Source organism: Cloeon dipterum, chromosome 2 (genome assembly GCF_949628265.1).
Source record: "Cloeon dipterum chromosome 2, ieCloDipt1.1, whole genome shotgun sequence".
Taxonomy (NCBI): domain Eukaryota; kingdom Metazoa; phylum Arthropoda; class Insecta; order Ephemeroptera; family Baetidae; genus Cloeon; species Cloeon dipterum.
In genome coordinates this window covers 23104637-23121845 of record NC_088787.1, presented here as the reverse complement: position 1 = coordinate 23121845, position 17209 = coordinate 23104637, and the positions used below count along the sequence as shown (strand labels likewise).

General features: G+C 40.7%; 3 protein-coding genes across 4 annotated transcripts; 2 read left to right on the top strand and 1 right to left on the bottom strand.

The window, feature by feature from the left end:
• Positions 1–742: 742 nt before the first annotated feature.
• On the top strand, positions 743–2727 carry LOC135935284 (uncharacterized). The gene is made up of 5 exons (XM_065477506.1): positions 743–938; positions 1038–1125; positions 1201–1310; positions 1646–1805; positions 1913–2727. Exons 1-5 carry the CDS (start codon positions 864–866, stop codon positions 2050–2052), a joined length of 573 nt encoding a protein of 190 aa, XP_065333578.1. The 5' UTR covers positions 743–863; the 3' UTR covers positions 2053–2727.
• Positions 2728–3141: 414 nt separating this feature from the next.
• pygo (pygopus) lies at positions 3142–6565 on the top strand. Its single transcript, XM_065477503.1, has 6 exons — positions 3142–3294; positions 3531–3600; positions 3661–3813; positions 5116–5641; positions 6028–6173; positions 6299–6565. Exons 2-6 carry the CDS (start codon positions 3584–3586, stop codon positions 6417–6419), a joined length of 963 nt encoding a protein of 320 aa, XP_065333575.1. The 5' UTR covers positions 3142–3294; positions 3531–3583; the 3' UTR covers positions 6420–6565.
• Positions 6498–17069, bottom strand: LOC135935277 (unconventional myosin-IXa-like). 2 transcript variants are annotated; one of them, XM_065477495.1, is made up of 25 exons: positions 16874–17066; positions 16467–16733; positions 15305–15841; positions 14643–14737; positions 14421–14583; positions 14038–14364; positions 13792–13967; positions 13537–13737; positions 12913–13247; positions 12795–12855; positions 12574–12738; positions 12278–12515; positions 11960–12117; positions 11678–11903; positions 11198–11407; positions 11081–11145; positions 10936–11027; positions 10632–10872; positions 9850–10291; positions 9450–9623; positions 9123–9396; positions 8776–9065; positions 8495–8697; positions 6996–7462; positions 6498–6735 (listed from the first exon to the last, which is right to left on the bottom strand). In XM_065477495.1, the coding sequence occupies exons 2-25, from the start codon at positions 16707–16709 to the stop codon at positions 6632–6634; spliced, it is 5487 nt and encodes a 1828-aa protein (XP_065333567.1). In that variant the 5' UTR covers positions 16710–16733; positions 16874–17066; the 3' UTR covers positions 6498–6631. The 2 variants fall into 2 exon arrangements, with proteins under 2 accessions (XP_065333567.1, XP_065333566.1); XM_065477494.1 differs by having other exon boundaries at positions 10632–11027; positions 12913–13262; positions 16874–17069.
• Between the last annotated feature and the right edge of the window lie 140 nt (positions 17070–17209).

Genomic DNA, 17209 nt, shown 5'->3' with positions numbered 1-17209 from the left:
GCCGATGCTATTTAAATAAGGAAATTCTCAAAATGACTGTACGACTTTATTTTTATAAATTTATTGAATATAATAATATTATGTTTGTCAAATTCTAGTCCAAATAGCCGGCATCCCAATAGAACGGCACTATTTCAATAATCTTTGGAATTTGCATTATCAACGCAACCCCATAACATCATATCAGAGAATAGGATCGAGAGTTAACAGATTTAAACCACTGACCTTCTGTTTGTGAGATTGAAAAAAAGCTAATTAATTAAATCATCTCTTTCATTTAATTATTATTGATGAGACTTTGTCAGAACTATATTGCTTTGTTATCATTTGGCGCGCATATGATTGATTATTAATTTCAATGCTGTGTGGTATCAAGTAGTGTGGTTCTCGCGGCGGCTCTTTAACGACGGATGCAAGCAAGGTCATTAGATAATAGTGCCGGGATCATCCGCTGTCGCTCGACGAGCAACAAGCGGGCTCAAGACCAACATTTTTATTTTTATCCCACACACTACTTACATGAAATCGATCTAAACTAAATTTTAGTAAAAAAATTAAAAAAATGAAACTTTGGAACCTACTGAATAAGAAAACTATTTCCAGGTATCAGCAATTATGAAAATTTATTTAATTTTTTAATCACAATATTCTTACACTGAGATAATCATATAATTGTGAGAAAAAAGTATCGATTTATTAACGATACATGACAAACTGGTTTAAAACAGATGGTGTTATGAAAGACTATCTGCAAATTGGCACTCCCACAGTGAGCTCCTGCGGTTGGTGGCTGTAGATTACTTTACTTCTTCTTGGTTTCTTCAAAAGATTTAAGCAAACTGTTGGTGTTCTAGTTGAACAAAATGCGTCTGCCAAGCACCTACTTTTTCACCCTGGATTGCCACCAGGCAGCGATTATCGTCGCAATTTTCGACCTGGTGCGTATGAAAACAATCATCATTTTTTATTATTATTTTGTAGTTGGCGCCGGATAGGCAATTTTACTTTTAATTAAAATATAAATGAAACATTTTTAGCTATGGCATTTAGCAATGCTATTCATCACCAAGTTCCTTCATGTACTGATGATGAGCTCCGATGCTGTCAATGCAGATGCCAAAAAACGTAAGCATCTAATAGAATCCTACGAAGAAGCTCCGTACAGGCAGTTGAATTAAATTTTTCGTTATTTTTTTTCAGTCAATGAAACGCAACATTTGACAGAGGCAGAAAAAGAAATAAATATGGTATCAATCATTGAAGTGTTCACGATAATCACTATTTGCCTTATGATGTATGCTGTGTTCTCGGTAAGATTTTTGTTGGATAGTTGAATTCTAATTATTGTCAGTGGTTGCGACATCACTTCTCATGATCTCATCGCGTCATCAAGGAAAAAGAACCAATTTTTTGTTTCTGTCCAAGACATGAACAGTCACATTATATTGTACTTCTATTGGAAATAATATCATCCTGATATGCAAGCATTTTTTATATATTATGAGAATCTATTTAATAAAATTTAATTAGAAAGACTTCTATAATTTCAAGGATGTCAAAAGAGAATGTTCGCCACTGTCTATGATTTGAGCCAAGATTAAATTTTTATATAATTTCACAAAATCATTTTTATTTTCTGTTACAGAAAAAGAGATGGTTTATGCTACCCTGGTTCCTCGTTTCAATTTTGAAAATCGTGATAGATTTTTCTCTTTTTTACGAAGTGACAGGGTTCATATTCAATTTTTCAAATGAGCCTTATAAAGCTTTGATTTGGTGGACTTTGCTGCACCTGGTTATCATGGGTGAGAGCTATTTATTTTATAATTTTTTAATTTTTTAATATAGATGCTCACTTTAAATAAATCTAGTGCCTCTGTTATTGCCTCTGATTTCTAACGTGATTTTATAGGAACTGCGATCTACTCGTTTCTGGCAGTTTCCTGCAGTTTCAACGAAATCGGGCGGGTCAACAATGGGACAGCCTCAGTGGACGACAGTGCAGTCCGTTTTCAAGCATTTGACGATTCAAATGTAACGGGAGTTGTTTGACCCATACACCATACAGCATTGGGACAACAGAACAGAGTGCAGCTTATATTAACGAGCAATAATGTTTGTGCCAAAGATTAGTTTAGGTTAAAAATGTTAAGATTTACCATATCCCTCTCTGCAATTCATATTGCCAATATGTTTTCTACGCACATACAGGGTTCTGAAAAACCCGATTGTTACATTTAGCCCAACCAACTTGGGTTTAAGGGGGGTGATTTAGGTTTCAAGGGTTTTTTCAATATTGTACGTGGCATTGGGTATTGTGGTGCCATAACCATAAGTCATTTTTGCTTGTATTTGAAATTGAATTCATAACTGAACAAGTATCATGAGTTCAGTTAATCAATGAAGGATAAAATACTAAAAATATTGAAGGAGCTTAATTGGGTTAAATATTGGGTTTTTAGCCTGGGATACACCGAAAAACCCAGGGTCCGTTAAAACCAAGTCCGGGAAAATTTGGAACCCTGCGCCCACGAATATTTACCTGAGAGATCAAGTGACTTAATGTCTGTAAGTGATGACGCAAATAAACATGATATATAATATAATAGGAAAATCCTTCCATTGATACGAGGTTATATTAAAATGAACTTGACGAAATTAACAAATTGTTTCAGTCATAAAAAATTGGAAATCACCAATAAAAGTTAAAACTTGGAAAATGAGTAATCTAACGAGTTTTTTTACAGAAATAGAGTATTTATAGGACAAACCGACTTATTACCAACATACATTGCTGTGAAATTGAAGTTTCATTGCATATTCAAAGCCAGGAAAAGGCATAAAATTTACAAAATAGACCAGTGATCAGAATTGTTTGCCATTTTTTAATCCCGTAAAAGTATGGGTTACCGCCGTTTTTTTAATAACAGGTTTTTGGAGAACGTAATCTTTACAATTCGCCTAGTAAATATTAATTTAATTGCAGATTCAAGATATATTATGTTAATTTAATTAATTATTTAATTGTTACCATACCAGCCCAGCGGGCGCCGCGGGCCGCGCCGCTCATCACGTATACTTGGGTACTGTGGAGTAGTGCTAATGCTATCACAAACTTTTGCTTTTCAATCGCCCCGCGTTCCGAGTCTCCCGCCGCCTGTTCAAGTGAGCGCGTGCTAGGAGGTCCATCGAATCTCTCGCTTAACTCTGTTGTGGTCTTCGTGGAAGGGAGGAAGTCATTAATACATACAGACATACCTTGTTTGTTTGTGGTGGATGTTTTTTCTTAACAGGGTGAGTTTACAAATTGCCCTCGACCTTTAAGGTGACATCAAAAATAGGTGAAATTCAGGCAAGATTGACAAAGGGATTCGGACCGGCACGCAGGCTCAGGCGGCAGAGAGCCTATTTGATAAAGAGCGTGCCTCCAATCGGAGCTTCCCCTGCCGAGAGATTAGCATTTTTTGGGATTTTAACCCGAACCAACACTGGTGGCAAGCGATTTGACCCACTCCCTCTTGCTTTTCCAGCCCCCCGAAACTGGCAATAGGCGTCGAACTATGGGTTTATAAGCCATGAAGGAATGGCACCATATTCCGGGTGAGCATTTCTAACTGTCTCTGTCTGGTCGGCTTTTCAACCGAGTTTTCCTCGTTGCAGTATGTCTAGAATGAGAAACCCCAAACCTTCTCCCAACATGTACTACCCTCAAAACGAGGGTCAACCACTGATGCCTCCGATGCCGCAAATGAGGATGAACCAGCCCAGCTACCTGGACGACAGACAAATGGGCAGTCCTTGTGGCTACCCCAGGTAACATAGAAGCTGTCTCTTACCGGGAGTCGTGTTTAATTTTTGATGCTAGATTTTATTTTCCAAATTTTTTCACTGTATGCTTAGAGCAGTTACAATTTCAAATATTCCGCTCAAAACCACGCAGTTATTTTTGAAGGTTAATTTGTTAAACATCCAGTTCATTCAACATTTTGAAATTTTACTAAAGTGATTGATATTATTTCAAGTCAAGGTCATGTAATTTGGCATTATTTTAAAATGCTTCACTTAGAAAGTTATTCTTAGTTTTCATTTCATTAAACTGAACTTAAATTAACTTTTTTGATTATATGCACAGTAAATACCACCAAAGCAAAAAATCTATAAAGGGATTATGAATAAATTTAAAGGCTTTTACTATTTCTTATATTTTGACCTGTATAATCGGTTGCAGTAGTTAGATTGAGAAAACCATAAATTTTCACAGGTATTTTTAGTAAATTCCTAGCTATTTGGATCTTAGCTCACATTCTTCTTCAGAATTCACAACATGGCTCTAACTCCTATACCCTAATACCTCTTGCAAAATCGAGGGAATTGCATGCCAAGCGTTTTTATCTAGCGCAAGCAGTCAGTTTCAAACGCGGTCGAGTTTGTGTTGGACTGTTGGAAATTCACATTCAGCAGCTACCAACAGGTGCCAAGTACAAGCTGATGAGATTTGAATTGCCTAATAGTAGCAGTCCGAGAAAAGGAATTGAAGAGCACGAATTTCTTTCTCTTTCTGCATTATTTTGTGTTGTCTCCTAACATAATTTCAAGTTTTTATCAAATTTTTTTAAATGGTTTTGCTTCAACGCATCCCTTCCAAGTATGCGTGATTCAAAATTAAGGAGGAAAGTATTGCAAAATGTACTACTCTGTTCGTTGGAGAAGTAGAGCTGATATATAAGTTATGAGGCTTAAAAAGCTTCTGTCTTGTGCTAAAACAAGCTAGATAATTTATTCGTAACAGTATTCATCACTCTTTGCCACTTGTCATGATTTTAAAACCCTTTGAAGTAAAGCCATTTAGCAGTCTCATTAACTAGCATCAATCTTCAATATTTTTTACAAACCTCATTATTTATAATCAGCGTGATTATCAATCCAAGTGTTTTAAGAAAGCTCTTTCTTAACTCTTTATGAATTAATGCTAAACTTTTAAACTTAAAAATTTAGAGAGTGCAAATCACTAAATAATTTGAATTTTTCTTTTGGGAATTATAAACATGTTTTCTTATCAGTGTTCTGGAAAGTTTGGAAATTTAGTAGAATTGATCAAATAAACTAATTATTCAGGATGCCGATGGGTGGCACTCCTCCCGAGTTCAAATCGCCCCCGATGATGCCGACCATGACTGAGCCCGCTGGTCCCGCGCCCAAGAAGAAGCGGAGGAACGCTGCGTCGGCGGCGGCACAGGCCGCCCCGCAGCCGGCGCCTCCTGTGATGGACATCATGCCGCCACCGCTGACCGGCTACGGCGACACCATCGTGGCCTCAAACCCATTTGACGATTCGCCCTCGCACCCCCCACCCATGATGATGCCCCATATGCGCCACATGCAGCCCACGGCGCCCCCGGCTATGTCGTCGCCCCTCATGCCGGGTCCCATGAGCCCCATGATGCGCAGCCCGCTTCAGGACAACATGATGGGTGGCCCGCCCAACATGCCCATCATGATGAGTCCGATGGGGCCCCAGACCATGCCCAACATGCAGCCGCAGCAACAGCAGCCGCCCCAACAACAGCAGCAGCAGCAGCAGCCCCCGCCGCCTCCGTTCTCGCAAATGGCGCCTAAACCAATGCCTGTCACAACTGGAAAGGTTCCTAATCAAGTTTTGCTAAATTTTCAACCGAGATTTGGTCAAACTTTTAAAGTACACATTGGAATGTCATCCAAATCAAATATTGGAAATAGATTCAAGTAAGAAATTAATTATTACACAGCTGGTGCGTCAAAGTTTGTTAAGCAAATGCTGCTTTACCTGCAACAATGACTTAACGCATCAAGTTGAATTAAAATTATAAATAAAATTCCCCCAACTGCAAATAAATATTTAATTTCAATGTGATTGGCACATGCTAGCTTAATCGTGCACGTCTTATCAAACATCTTTAAGGCAGTGGTCGGAGGCAATCTCTAATTTACGGATTGTAATTTTCACACTGGGCAAACGGTTTTAAAGTAATGAAATTGTTGTGTCCTCAGGTTTATCCACCGGATCAGCCAATGGTGTTCAACCCTCAAAACCCTAACGCGCCCCCAATCTATCCCTGTGGTGTCTGCCACAAAGAGGTGCATGACAATGATCAGGCCATACTTTGCGAGTCAGGATGCAACTTTTGGTTCCATAGGTAAGAAATGTTTATTGGAAAAGATTATTGACAAATAATGTGAAATTACAATGTACATAGAAGAATAATAATTTTATCGAGATTCAAATTCAATTAAAATTGGTATCTTCAATTTTGTGTTTCAGAATATGCACTGGCTTGACAGAGGCGGCATTTCAAATGTTAACAGCGGAAGTTTACGCCGAATGGGTGTGTGACAAATGCGTGAACAGCAAGAATATCCCCTTGGTCAAGTGCAAACCTTAAGATTAATAGTTTTAACCAATTGACTGTTAACCCGCTCTTTACATTGGGTGGAATCACAAAAGTGCAAACGAAGAAAAGCAATTTTTATTACTGCCTTTTTATATTCTGTAAAATGTTACAATAAACAACTATTTTGAAAATATAAATGTGACAAAATTATTCATTTAGGATAAGACTTGTTATCCGCAAGCAGTAGTTGTAGTTGAACAGTATTAAACTAAAATCGGGTCCTCGTCAATATCAACATCAAGAGGGGGACACACTGAGACTACACTTTGATCAGAGGACCGCTGTCTCAGTTTCTTTCTTCCTAGGCCTGTGAACACACATTATCTCAGGATAAGAGAAGCTAATCATTCACATAATTTGTGTCAAAGAGGACAAGATCGCAAATTAAATAATTTTCTATGCTGCGTGAATGAATTGAATTTGATGGGCAACACAATTTTGATTTTATTGAAAATGGTATTAAATTTAAGAAAAATTAATAAAATGAATTATAAATAACACTCCATGTTGACCAAAACTTCAATATTGTGAGGCACTAAGCTTGACTTTTTTAATCAAGTAACTCACCATGGCTTGAAACGCTGGCCACGTCATCCAGACTTCCATCCAAGTCAGTGGATAAAAAGTCGTCGTCCGAAGTGGCATGGGTAAGGGTGGGCAGTTTGCTGGTGAGAATGGCCTTTTCCTCCTCCATTGCCTGTATTCGCTCGGCGAGCAGCGCCTCCTCCCGGCCAGAAGAGTTGGTCGCGGTGACCGGCGCAGGCTCCGGCTGGTAGATCTTGGAGCTTCGCAGCGAGGAGAGCCTCGAGGTGGCCGTGTGGCACGCAGAGTCCAGCGTCGTGATGTCAGCTAGCGTGGATCGCACCTTGCGCAACTGCTCGCCGATAATCGTCTCCACGCACAGTGTCTGCTTACTGATGTCATTGAGCGAGTCTTGCGCTTGTAACACCTTGTTCGTGCGCAGGATGCACGGCGCGAATACAATGGCCAGTGAGCTCGCGGTCATCCTGTTCACGTCCTCGTGCTGAGCCACTCTGTAGGAGCAATGTTATTTTAAATCGCTGTCTAATTGCGGAAAAAGCGAAAGGTGGCAGATCTACGTGAAATCAACCTGACGAGATTGAAATTTTACCATAATAAAAATCAACAATATAAAATAAAATATAAATAACGTGGGATGCTTTAAAAAATTATTAAAAAAAACAACTAGCTTAATTAGTTGATGAAAATTATAATCGAAAATTATGAAACTTAACACACGCAATTTTAAGAGAACGTGGCAAAAACGTTGAGATCTCGTGCTGATCTCGGAGTGCACTCGTTCTCATTCCGCATCGTGCAACAAAGGAATTCCCTCCCGACCGCCATTAAATTGTGTCCAGTTTCCCAGTTTCCAAAATACTGTAAAATGCATGTGATTTTAAGTGTAATCTAGTATGGGCTGTAGTATGGCGAGTGATTGAGGTAAAAGTAACTTTTGCTTTTATTTTAGTCATGAGTTTCAGCGAGTTGATCGCTAATACTACAAATGCCTAAATTTCTCCAATAATGTGATTTTTTTTTGTGATATCATGTTTAAAATGTTTGACTTGTTATGGAGAAATACACAGAATTGAATTGAATTGAGAGATACCGTTCAACTCGTCCCAAAATAAGAGTTGAGTGTTTAAGAAGTACAAAACATTGGGCACAACATTAATTAGAATTGTTTCAAGTAAAATCTAACTGTATTTTGCAGGAATATAAATTATTTTGGAAAAGGTTCCAATACTTAGAATTCTCTCATCACTGCCAATCTTGGGTTTGCATAGAGGCATAGGGAAACTCAAAGTGAGAGCAGAAAAAATCCATTAATGTTTACAAAATTTGTGTTAAAAAAATCGAATTAAAAAAAGCTAAATAAATGTGTACAAACAAAAACGATGGCGGACACAAGAAATTTACATATGGAGTAAAACTTTCATTTATTTCAGTTATTAGTGCAGTGTATAAATATTCTCCTTGTAACAAAAATATTCATAGGCAAGAAGCGATAATTTTGGAAGAGGAAAGAGGGTAAAACTTACCTTGCTAAATGGAATATGAGCCTTTCCGTGAGGTCGTAGTTGGCCTGTGGAATGTCCTTGATGATATGAAAAATGGTTTTAACCCTCTCCACTGGATCCGTGACGCTGGCTGCGCGGATGAAGTCTTCATAGTGCTCGTAAGTTAATAGAGGCTCTGGCATTTCGCGGAAAAAACTTTTCAAAACGGCAGCTAACACATGAACCTGAGCAAATTTAAAAAATTAATATTATTGATTTATCTGATTAAAGTCAGGGTGCCAGCTTAACAGAACAGCTCTTACCTGGTAACTCTCCAGGTTGACTTTGTCCAGATCTTGTTCGATATTGGCCTTGAGCTCCCTCACTTTGGAGTTGACGCCAGACTTCCGGTAAATGCCCTCTGTGTATATTCCGTACATTTCGATCGTGTTAATCAGCCGATCAACCACAATCGGAACCTTGATGTCGCCGGTGATGAGTCTGAGGAGTGGCACGCCAAAGACTTTACCGTTACTAAAGTGAGCCGGATCGACTCCACCGCAGTTTTCCTTCGCACGGTGGTAGCATTTTCTGTGGCAAGTCAGTTTGCAGTCTATGGTGGACAAAGAGAATTGTAATACGCTGTTGGTGAGGCACAAGATACACTTACTTTGGCAAACAAGGCCACGCTCAATGGGCCACATGAAGAATAGAGAGCAAACTTCGCAGGCAGTAGGAATGTTTATTATGTTCAATTGGAATAAATGCCCTCCGTGCGAGACTAGATCGTCACGTTTCTTTTCCTTCTTGCGCTTCTCCTTTGGCTTTTCCTCTACTTTGTTCAGGGCCATGAATTCGTTTAGAAACCCTCGAAAGGCATTGATGCCCATAGTGACTGGAAAGTCTGAGCTGGTCCTCTCTTTGCGGCAAACAATCAGCATCACCTGCACAAATCATCCGCTATAGTGCGAAAAATGGGATTATGCTGTTTACGCACATTTTCAAAATTGACAATGAGATCCTTGTATTTTATGCTGACAGTGTTCTGTTTGTTGGCAGTGCTGTAGGTGGAGACAAGGTTTTCCTTGAACTCGAGCAGCGTCTGTCTAAAAACGTGGTCCACTTCACTCCTTTTATCTCCTTTTTTTCTCCCCTTTTCCAAAGCGAAAATCTAAAAACATTTGCGATCAAATCATATTCTCGAAAATTGAAAGCCATGAATTGAATTAATGTTCTGTTCCGTGAGTTTTGATAGGATTCTGCATAGCGAGTGAAAAAACTGTATATTCTCTTCGGAGTTAATGTGTTTAAAATTAGAGTTGAGAACTAAGCTGCACAAAATTCCTCTATTTTATAGTTTAGATAGTGAGCCAGCTTTCATACTAATGTTATGTTACCTTTTCAGTGATGAACTCCTGAAGCATTTTCAGTTCCTTGGCACCAGAGATGATTCTGTCCGCGCTATCCATGAACTCGTTGACACCAGTGAGGTTGAAGTTGCTCGAGTTTGGGTTCTGCTTGCTCGAGTTAGTTGACCGCTTTCTGTTTTTCCGCCTGCCAGGCTTGCCGCCACCACTAGTGTGCCTGCACTGCTTCTGCTGTACTCCCCCGTTCTGGATACACTTAGTGTGGAAGATCTGCTTGCACTCAGAGCACTTGTAGCCTTGCGTGTGGAAGGTGTCTATTCCGATGCCGCAGTACGCGCAGCAGTCGTCCTTGCTCAGCTTGATCGTCTTGCGGAACGTGTGGCCGGCGATTTTGAAAACACTGCCATGCCACTCGATATCCGACTTGACAAACAGCTCCTCCCTGCTCTCTGGCTGCGTCTCCGTTGAGGATCTGTCCAACAGGAATAATTAAAACACAGCTCTGCTAACGTGCTAACATTTAGAAATCGTTATTTTCCACTCAGTGTAAAATGGACAAGTTGATCCATTTATCTACTTGACAGATTAACTTATTTATGATTCAACTCATTTTTGTGCACTTGACTAAAAAGTGTACTTAAAAATAGCAAGAAAGGATTCTCATTTGTTCAGTTAGGAGTAGCATTCTGAAAGGAAATATTGTTCAATCCTAACCCTTCAATGAAAATTTCGAGATTTGAGGGAAGCTTTTCTTTGCTTAAAGAGCTTTTAATGGTTCTGAAACTTTGTGTGCATAATATACACATACTGACCTGTCATTTGACTCTGCCTCATTGCCAAAGGACTCTGTAGACGTCTGCCTACCGAACGGCACTTTGGACTTGCGGAGGTGCGCTTCTTCACTGTCCGGCCGGCTTTCGTCCTCGCTGTCGCTGCTTCGACCCTTCTTGGCGCCAATAAGTGCTTGAAACTGTTTCTTGGCTCGTTGCTGGAATGTCGGGCGCGGCCCGTGCGGCTCCACGCTAGCAGATCGCGACACCGACAAGCGACCTGCTGCAAAAGGTTGATTTTGAGACGCAGCTCCAAGCACAGCATCAGTGTGATCTGTGGTCTTACAATCAGGTCCAGGGCTGTACAGAGGTGTGGGAGGTGGCTTTTTCAGGGATTCAAAGTCTGATGAGAACACTGACGAGGAACTAGAAGGATGCCTAACAAGAACTCCTCAATTTGTACAATGATCAGCTTATTTACAAGGTATTACCTTAGACTCCAATCGTCTTGGACGTTCACCGTGACAATCGACTTGTTTGCCAGCCTTAGTGCTTCCTTGAATTTTATTGAGGTGTGAAAAAATATCATTTTAGGGGCATAAACTCACTCTTCTGTGGTGCTGCAGCATCTGCTGTGCCTGTTTGCGTGCGAAATAACCCCTAACGTGTGCTTGGAAGATAATCAATCCCAGAATCAGTCTCTTGTAAGCGCACTTGGCTCTGTATCCTCTCCAGAACCGCTGAATATCAATGGCAGCAGACTGCTCAAGCCGCAGCACCTCAATTCTCCGCCTCACTAGGTAGCCGCGACAGTAGCTCTGGATAGTACAAGAAATTTAAGTTGAGGTAACAGGGGCATTTTCAGGTCCAACCAATACAGAAAATTCCCATCATGCTTTAAAACCTGCATAATATGAATCAGTTTATTTTGTTAGCAAAGTGAGTTGAATTTAAGTAACAGGTTAGTTTTTTGTAAGGCTAGCTCTTGGTTCAACAATATTTCATTACAACAGTGTTAATGAACAGATTATATAAATTTCAGCAAAAATGGCTTGTAAAAGTAGCACAGAGAAATTCATGAGACTTGCCTGCAGTATTATGGCCCCCTGTTTCAATTTCCTATAGCGATTCGCTTGCAGATGTGCTCGGAATCTTCGCTGAATGGTCACAATGCAAAATATGATCTGCTGATGCAACTTGCTGTCCAGCTTCAGCTTTTCAGATTCTCTGATGAACACCTTTGTTTTACCCAATTGGAAGTTTTCTCTGCTCAGGTTCAGGGTCAGCATGATGTTCTTCACATCGTTTTGGGAACTGTTTTGTCCAGGAAGATTGAAGCAAGTCACTTGCAATATATTGAAATGACAAACCTCAAGAGTCCCTTTGGCAGCAGAATTCGATAAAGTTGGATGAACTCATCATATGAGAATCTAACATTGTAACCAGCCTGTCTTATCCTCACGGTCTCAAGCATGCCTGTGTATCGCAGCTGACGCTGTACAGTGTCTTCGTCAAATTCGTTTGACACCTGCAGATCAAAATGTTGTAAGAAAAACGAACGTTTCCTGATATATTACACAGAAAAAGGAACGTCTATGATAAAAACCACAATTGCTAAGCACATTTTTGACTACCATTCAAAATGTGGGGGATAGGGGGTGCTACGAAGATTCAGACGTGGAACAAACCTTGTTGGCATTGCTCTTAATGCATCGGATGAAGAACGGGTTGGCTTGGTTGAGCGTCACCATTAAACTATGGAGAGATTGTTGGAATTGAGCAGAAACCGTTTGCGGTTGTTTCCTTGTCTTCATCTGGCCGTTGTTACCATACAACTGGTGAGTCTTACAGGCCAACGATTTGACAGACTCCAGGTTCTTTAGGCTCTTCCTGCGTCTGTCTCTCGGTTTGCCAGTCTTGTTTTTCCTGCGAGAGATTTCAATGTTATATCTTTGCGTGATGATAAGTTTATAGTGCTCATTACATGACAATTTGGTTCGCTTTCTCGAGAACTATGGCCTCGCTAGGAGGAAAAACTTGATCCAGGCTTTCCCTCTTCAGACGCGTCGGCTCAACGTCACTGTTAATCCTGATTTTCGTAACGTTGCTTTGTTTATCAGAGTCCTTTTTATTGACTATGATTTTTGGGCTGCAAATTTGTACCAAATGCAAAAACTGATTGATATCACAAAGGGATTCAAATACCTGATCTGCTTGAAGGGCTTGTTTTGGATGTACTGCATGGTGTAATTATGCTTTCCTCCTTCTGCCAAGGGAAAATTGTTAAAATAAAATAACCGTATCTACCATCGTTTCAATTTGCCTTTGACTGTCCTGTGCTTCTTTCCAGCCTCGTTGAACGCAAAGAAAGCTCTGAAGTAAGCTCTAACTATGGCCCAGCGGAAAACAGCAACTGGGTCTGCACCAACCAGCTCGCGCACAAACGCGAGGCTGCTGTTTTTCAGCACGCTGACGATGTCTGGCCTCATGAGGTCAAGATTCTTCTCGCGGAATTCCTGTACTTGGTACTTCACTTTACCAGCATAATGCTGGACGATAAAGGCAGCCTCACGTCGCTGTGGCACCTCATAGAACTTGTTGTCCTTGTGCACCGAGTTAAATTTCTGCAGCAGAGTCTCGTTGGAGGCACCAGGAAAACTGAAAGTAAGGCAACTTTTAAAAAGATCACTAGATGAATCTGATCAGGAGTTTCACCATTTTTACATATGATGTTAAGAGAAAATGAGCAAACAATCATACATATCAAAACAATTTAATTACAACTAACAATTAATTTCATGCGGTTTAATATTAGTTAACTTTTTCATATACCTATAGAAAGTAAATAATGAAGGAAAAGTTAAACATGCTATTTTGCTGGGTTTTCATTCAAATGTTTAGGAATTCTATTGACGAAAGATTTGATAGATATTGCAACAGCTCTTACTTGCACTGATCGTCCAAAATGCAAAGAAGCCCATTTGGCTTCCCTTCGATCATGGTTAAACAGCCAGCGTTATCCTTGAAATCTATGCTTTTCCATTTGATGCCCTCTCTGCTGTACTCCTCTTGCTCGTACTTGAATACATGCTGATTGAAGTAGAACTGCAGGTGCTCGTTGGCGTAGTTGATGCAGAATTGCTCAAAACTGATTTGACATATGAATAGATTATTCAAGGACCAACTCTTCTCTTAGCCGTACCTGTTGCAGTTTCCAAAGTCCTCAAAGCCAAAAATGTCAAGCACTCCGATTGAACAACCATGGTGAGCACGCAGAGTATCTTTTTTGGAAAACAAAGCGTGATTCACTTGCATCACAATCCAGTCAAACAAAGCTCCATAGAGGCATTTGGCCATTGCGTCTCTAGCGGCTATCGCCTGTAGCAAAAATCCCAAAAATATGTCAAAAATTCTAGCACTACCAAAAATGCCAGGGACGTTGACTCACCTCTGGTAACCTGTAGTTGATGATGAGCGTCTCCCCTGAAGCCTTAGCCCGTTTGGCTGTTAGAGCGCCCAGCAGGGTCTCCTCCTTAACCCTCAGCAATTCTGATATGAGACTCACAACCTCCTCGTTTTTTACACCGACCGCTTCGTCGTGATGGTAGGCGGATTTCCTTGGAGAAAATTCCACATTACCCAGCAGCAGAACGGCTGATAGCACGGCAAAAAGGCGCCGCTGCTTTTCGGCTGAAAAGCCGACCATCTCCAGAGATTGCTTCAACCGTGAAAACTCGTAGCGCTCGTCAACATTTTCAAGCTCTCTAACTTTACTCTGTGAGGAGTTCACCAGGTCAAAAGTGATTTTTTTACAATCAGCACTGCACTTACCCTATTCAAGTAATTGTAGTCCTCCACATTTTTCAGGTGCAGCGACTTCTTTTCAGACTCATTCGAGCCAGACAACAGATAATAAAATACATGGTAATTCCTCTCGTTCCTACCCTGGGAACATATCCTAGACTTCTCCAATAAATATTTCTGTACCACAGCCCTGTAAACACGAAAAGCATTTTGTCAAATTGCGTGAATTTTAAGAGGAATCAAGATTACCCATGAACCAATCCATTTTCTTTGTAATTCACTTGGATAAACTTGCCAAAACGGCTAGAATTATTATTGTGCGCAGTTTTTGCGTTACCAAATGCCTGTAACATAGATTAAGGGAATATGTATTAAATTTGTGCAGAGTAAGCAGCCGTTTAGCATCTGATAGACAACCTAAATGACAATTTGATTTAAGATTAGCGAATTATTTGCTAGGGGAAGTTTTTGATACAGCCCCAACTTAATTTTTTACATATATCTTAATTAAATTGCATTTTTAAACAGGTTCTCAGTGCAAAAAAGAGGAGCCTGGATTGAAAGGGGCGACACTTGCTTTTTTAACGGAGCGAACCACAAAAAATCTTGCTAGAAACCCCATACTTTTATATTAAATAAAATAAAAACTTTTGTTTCCCCATCCCGCACTTTTATCAGAATAAATATAAAATCTGTAGTTTTTTTTATTTAATTTAGATCTCAAAGGATCAAATATTTAAGTTTATGCGTTAAGAATCCTGACTGTCACTGATTGCATTTAGTGTTGGATATATTGGCATTTCAAAAAGTATCAGAGAAGTAACTGTATTACTATCCCAAGAGGACAGTACCAAAGTGTCAGGCAATATCAATTTCAACAAAATAAAAAAAAAATAAAATTAAATACAGACCTCAAGCACTGGTCCTGCACTGAGTATTGTCTGTTCAACACCACTACCCTGTGATCCCTTCTGGCTGAGCGCCGTGAGATGGTGCAGCAAGAAATTGGTGCTCTCAGTCTTGCCACTGCCGCTCTCGCCACTGATCACTATGGTCTGATTGCACTTGTCACGCAGCATGCAGTGGTACGCCGCGTCGGCGATGGCGAAAATATGCGGTGGCATGTCGACCAGACGCCGGTTCTGGTACAACTTGACGTACTTGGGGTTGTAAATGGGGTAGAATTTGAACGGGTTGACAGCGATCAGGATGGAGCCGACATAGGTGTAGATGTAGCCATTGCTGAAGCGGGCCCGCAGGTTCTCCAGCAGGTTCTGCTCGTTCAGGTCAGGTAGCTGACACAGATCGGGATAATCTCGGTCCTTGGGTTGGTACAGGAACTGGTAAAAATAATCTCTAATCAGCTGAGGATCCATGGTGAATGAGTCAGTCCAATGAGATTCGGAAGCCTTCTTGCGGAGGTAAAATCGATGTTCAGTATTTGTGCCCTGAAAGCGCAAAATTGTTCAAGTCAGACGTCTAGCGGAGTAGCCCAATTAAATGATATCTCTTGTGTGTGCGTGTGGGTGGACCCGCAGGAAACTGGATGCCAAGATGAGAAGTGAATAAAAAATTCAAGTAATCTCGTCGTCTTAAATCGCCACATCGTTTTTTATCAGCGCTGTTCGTAAACACGGCTTACAACAGGAAACGGCGCTTTTTATATCATTCGCAAACACACCCACACACACCCATTGTAAATTTAAGACGAGTGCTAGAGATGACGAGGAAATAGATTGCTGCAGCTAACATTAATGCTTTAGCCAAGCAGTAAAATCTAAAACTTTTTCCTTCTAGCAAATAAATGCTAGGAACTGATAAGTCAGAACAACCGATCACAATTGAAATCAGTTTAATAATTTCATTCCTGACACAATAAGCTGGAAATAGCAATAATGTAGCAAAAACTAAGAATAATTACATAAATGGTATGCATCAATAAGCATGTTCCAAATTCCTGACCGATGTTAAAAATTTAGCACCCATATAAGGTGTCGAGTCAACGTGATCCCTCGATTTTTTTAATTATCGCGATATCGTAAGCGAAAGGTGTTTAAACAAGACTGTCCAAACCTGTTTCGGCCACAGCAACATCAGTGCCACCGGACACTCGTCGGAGCCGAGGCGGCGCTCTTTGCACTCCTGGCCGACCACTTCGGCCAGCTCATAGTCGTCCGGGGAGAGCGACAGCCGCTCGGTGATACAGGTGACGATCTCATAGCAGGTGGTCTGCTTACTCGCCTCGACCGAGAGGGCTTCGTAGTGCTGGGACAGGGCGCCCACAAACACTTGCACGATGAACCGTGAGCCGTCCATCGCGTTGTTTTTACATATTGGCACCTGCGGAAAAGCTTGATTAATGGAGCACTTGTTGGCTGGGCGTGGAATCAAGGACGTCGGGTCTCAGACGCCGAGCGCGCACTGCAGTCCGAAATTCTGACCAACTGGCTCAGGTTGGCGCCGTCAGTGGTCAAACTCACCCGTTTTTGCGGACGGCAACGTGTTGGGTGCTAACATTGCGGCGTCATTACGGCATTAATTTCGTTCTCTCCTCGAACGCCTTACAGCTGTACATAACAGGTCATTGACAGAACAAGTGAATAATAAATAAATCTGCGAGCACAGCGAAAGGAAAAGACATTCCAGCACTCTGATTGGATGTTGCCATGGAAACTTGTGGAAGCCTCCTTGAAGTGTACTCAATTAGTGAAATAATTCGTCTAGCTCAAGTCCTTTGAGCTACCAAACTGAAAGAAAATAAATTTTAGAGAAGGCTATTTGCATATTTTTTTTCAATTATGCCGCATTATATTCGA

Excerpts from the sequence above, each read along its gene's own strand:
- LOC135935277 (XM_065477494.1), bottom strand. The coding sequence starts at position 16,709 with ATGGACGGCTCACGGTTCATCGTGCAAGTGTTTGTGGGCGCCCTGTCC. Across the intron at positions 12,516-12,573 it reads AAAGCGAACCAAATTGTCAT|GAAAAACAAGACTGGCAAAC; the intron begins GTAATGAGCACT and ends AATCTCTCGCAG. Across the intron at positions 9,066-9,122 it reads GCGTGGCCTTGTTTGCCAAA|ACTGCAAACTGACTTGCCAC; the intron begins GTAAGTGTATCT and ends TGTCCACCATAG.
- LOC135935284 (XM_065477506.1), top strand. The coding sequence starts at position 864 with ATGCGTCTGCCAAGCACCTACTTTTTCACCCTGGATTGCCACCAGGCA. Across the intron at positions 1,311-1,645 it reads TGATGTATGCTGTGTTCTCG|AAAAAGAGATGGTTTATGCT; the intron begins GTAAGATTTTTG and ends TTTCTGTTACAG. Across the intron at positions 1,806-1,912 it reads GCTGCACCTGGTTATCATGG|GAACTGCGATCTACTCGTTT; the intron begins GTGAGAGCTATT and ends GTGATTTTATAG.
- pygo (XM_065477503.1), top strand. Across the intron at positions 3,814-5,115 it reads AGTCCTTGTGGCTACCCCAG|GATGCCGATGGGTGGCACTC; the intron begins GTAACATAGAAG and ends CTAATTATTCAG. Across the intron at positions 6,174-6,298 it reads TGCAACTTTTGGTTCCATAG|AATATGCACTGGCTTGACAG; the intron begins GTAAGAAATGTT and ends TTTGTGTTTCAG.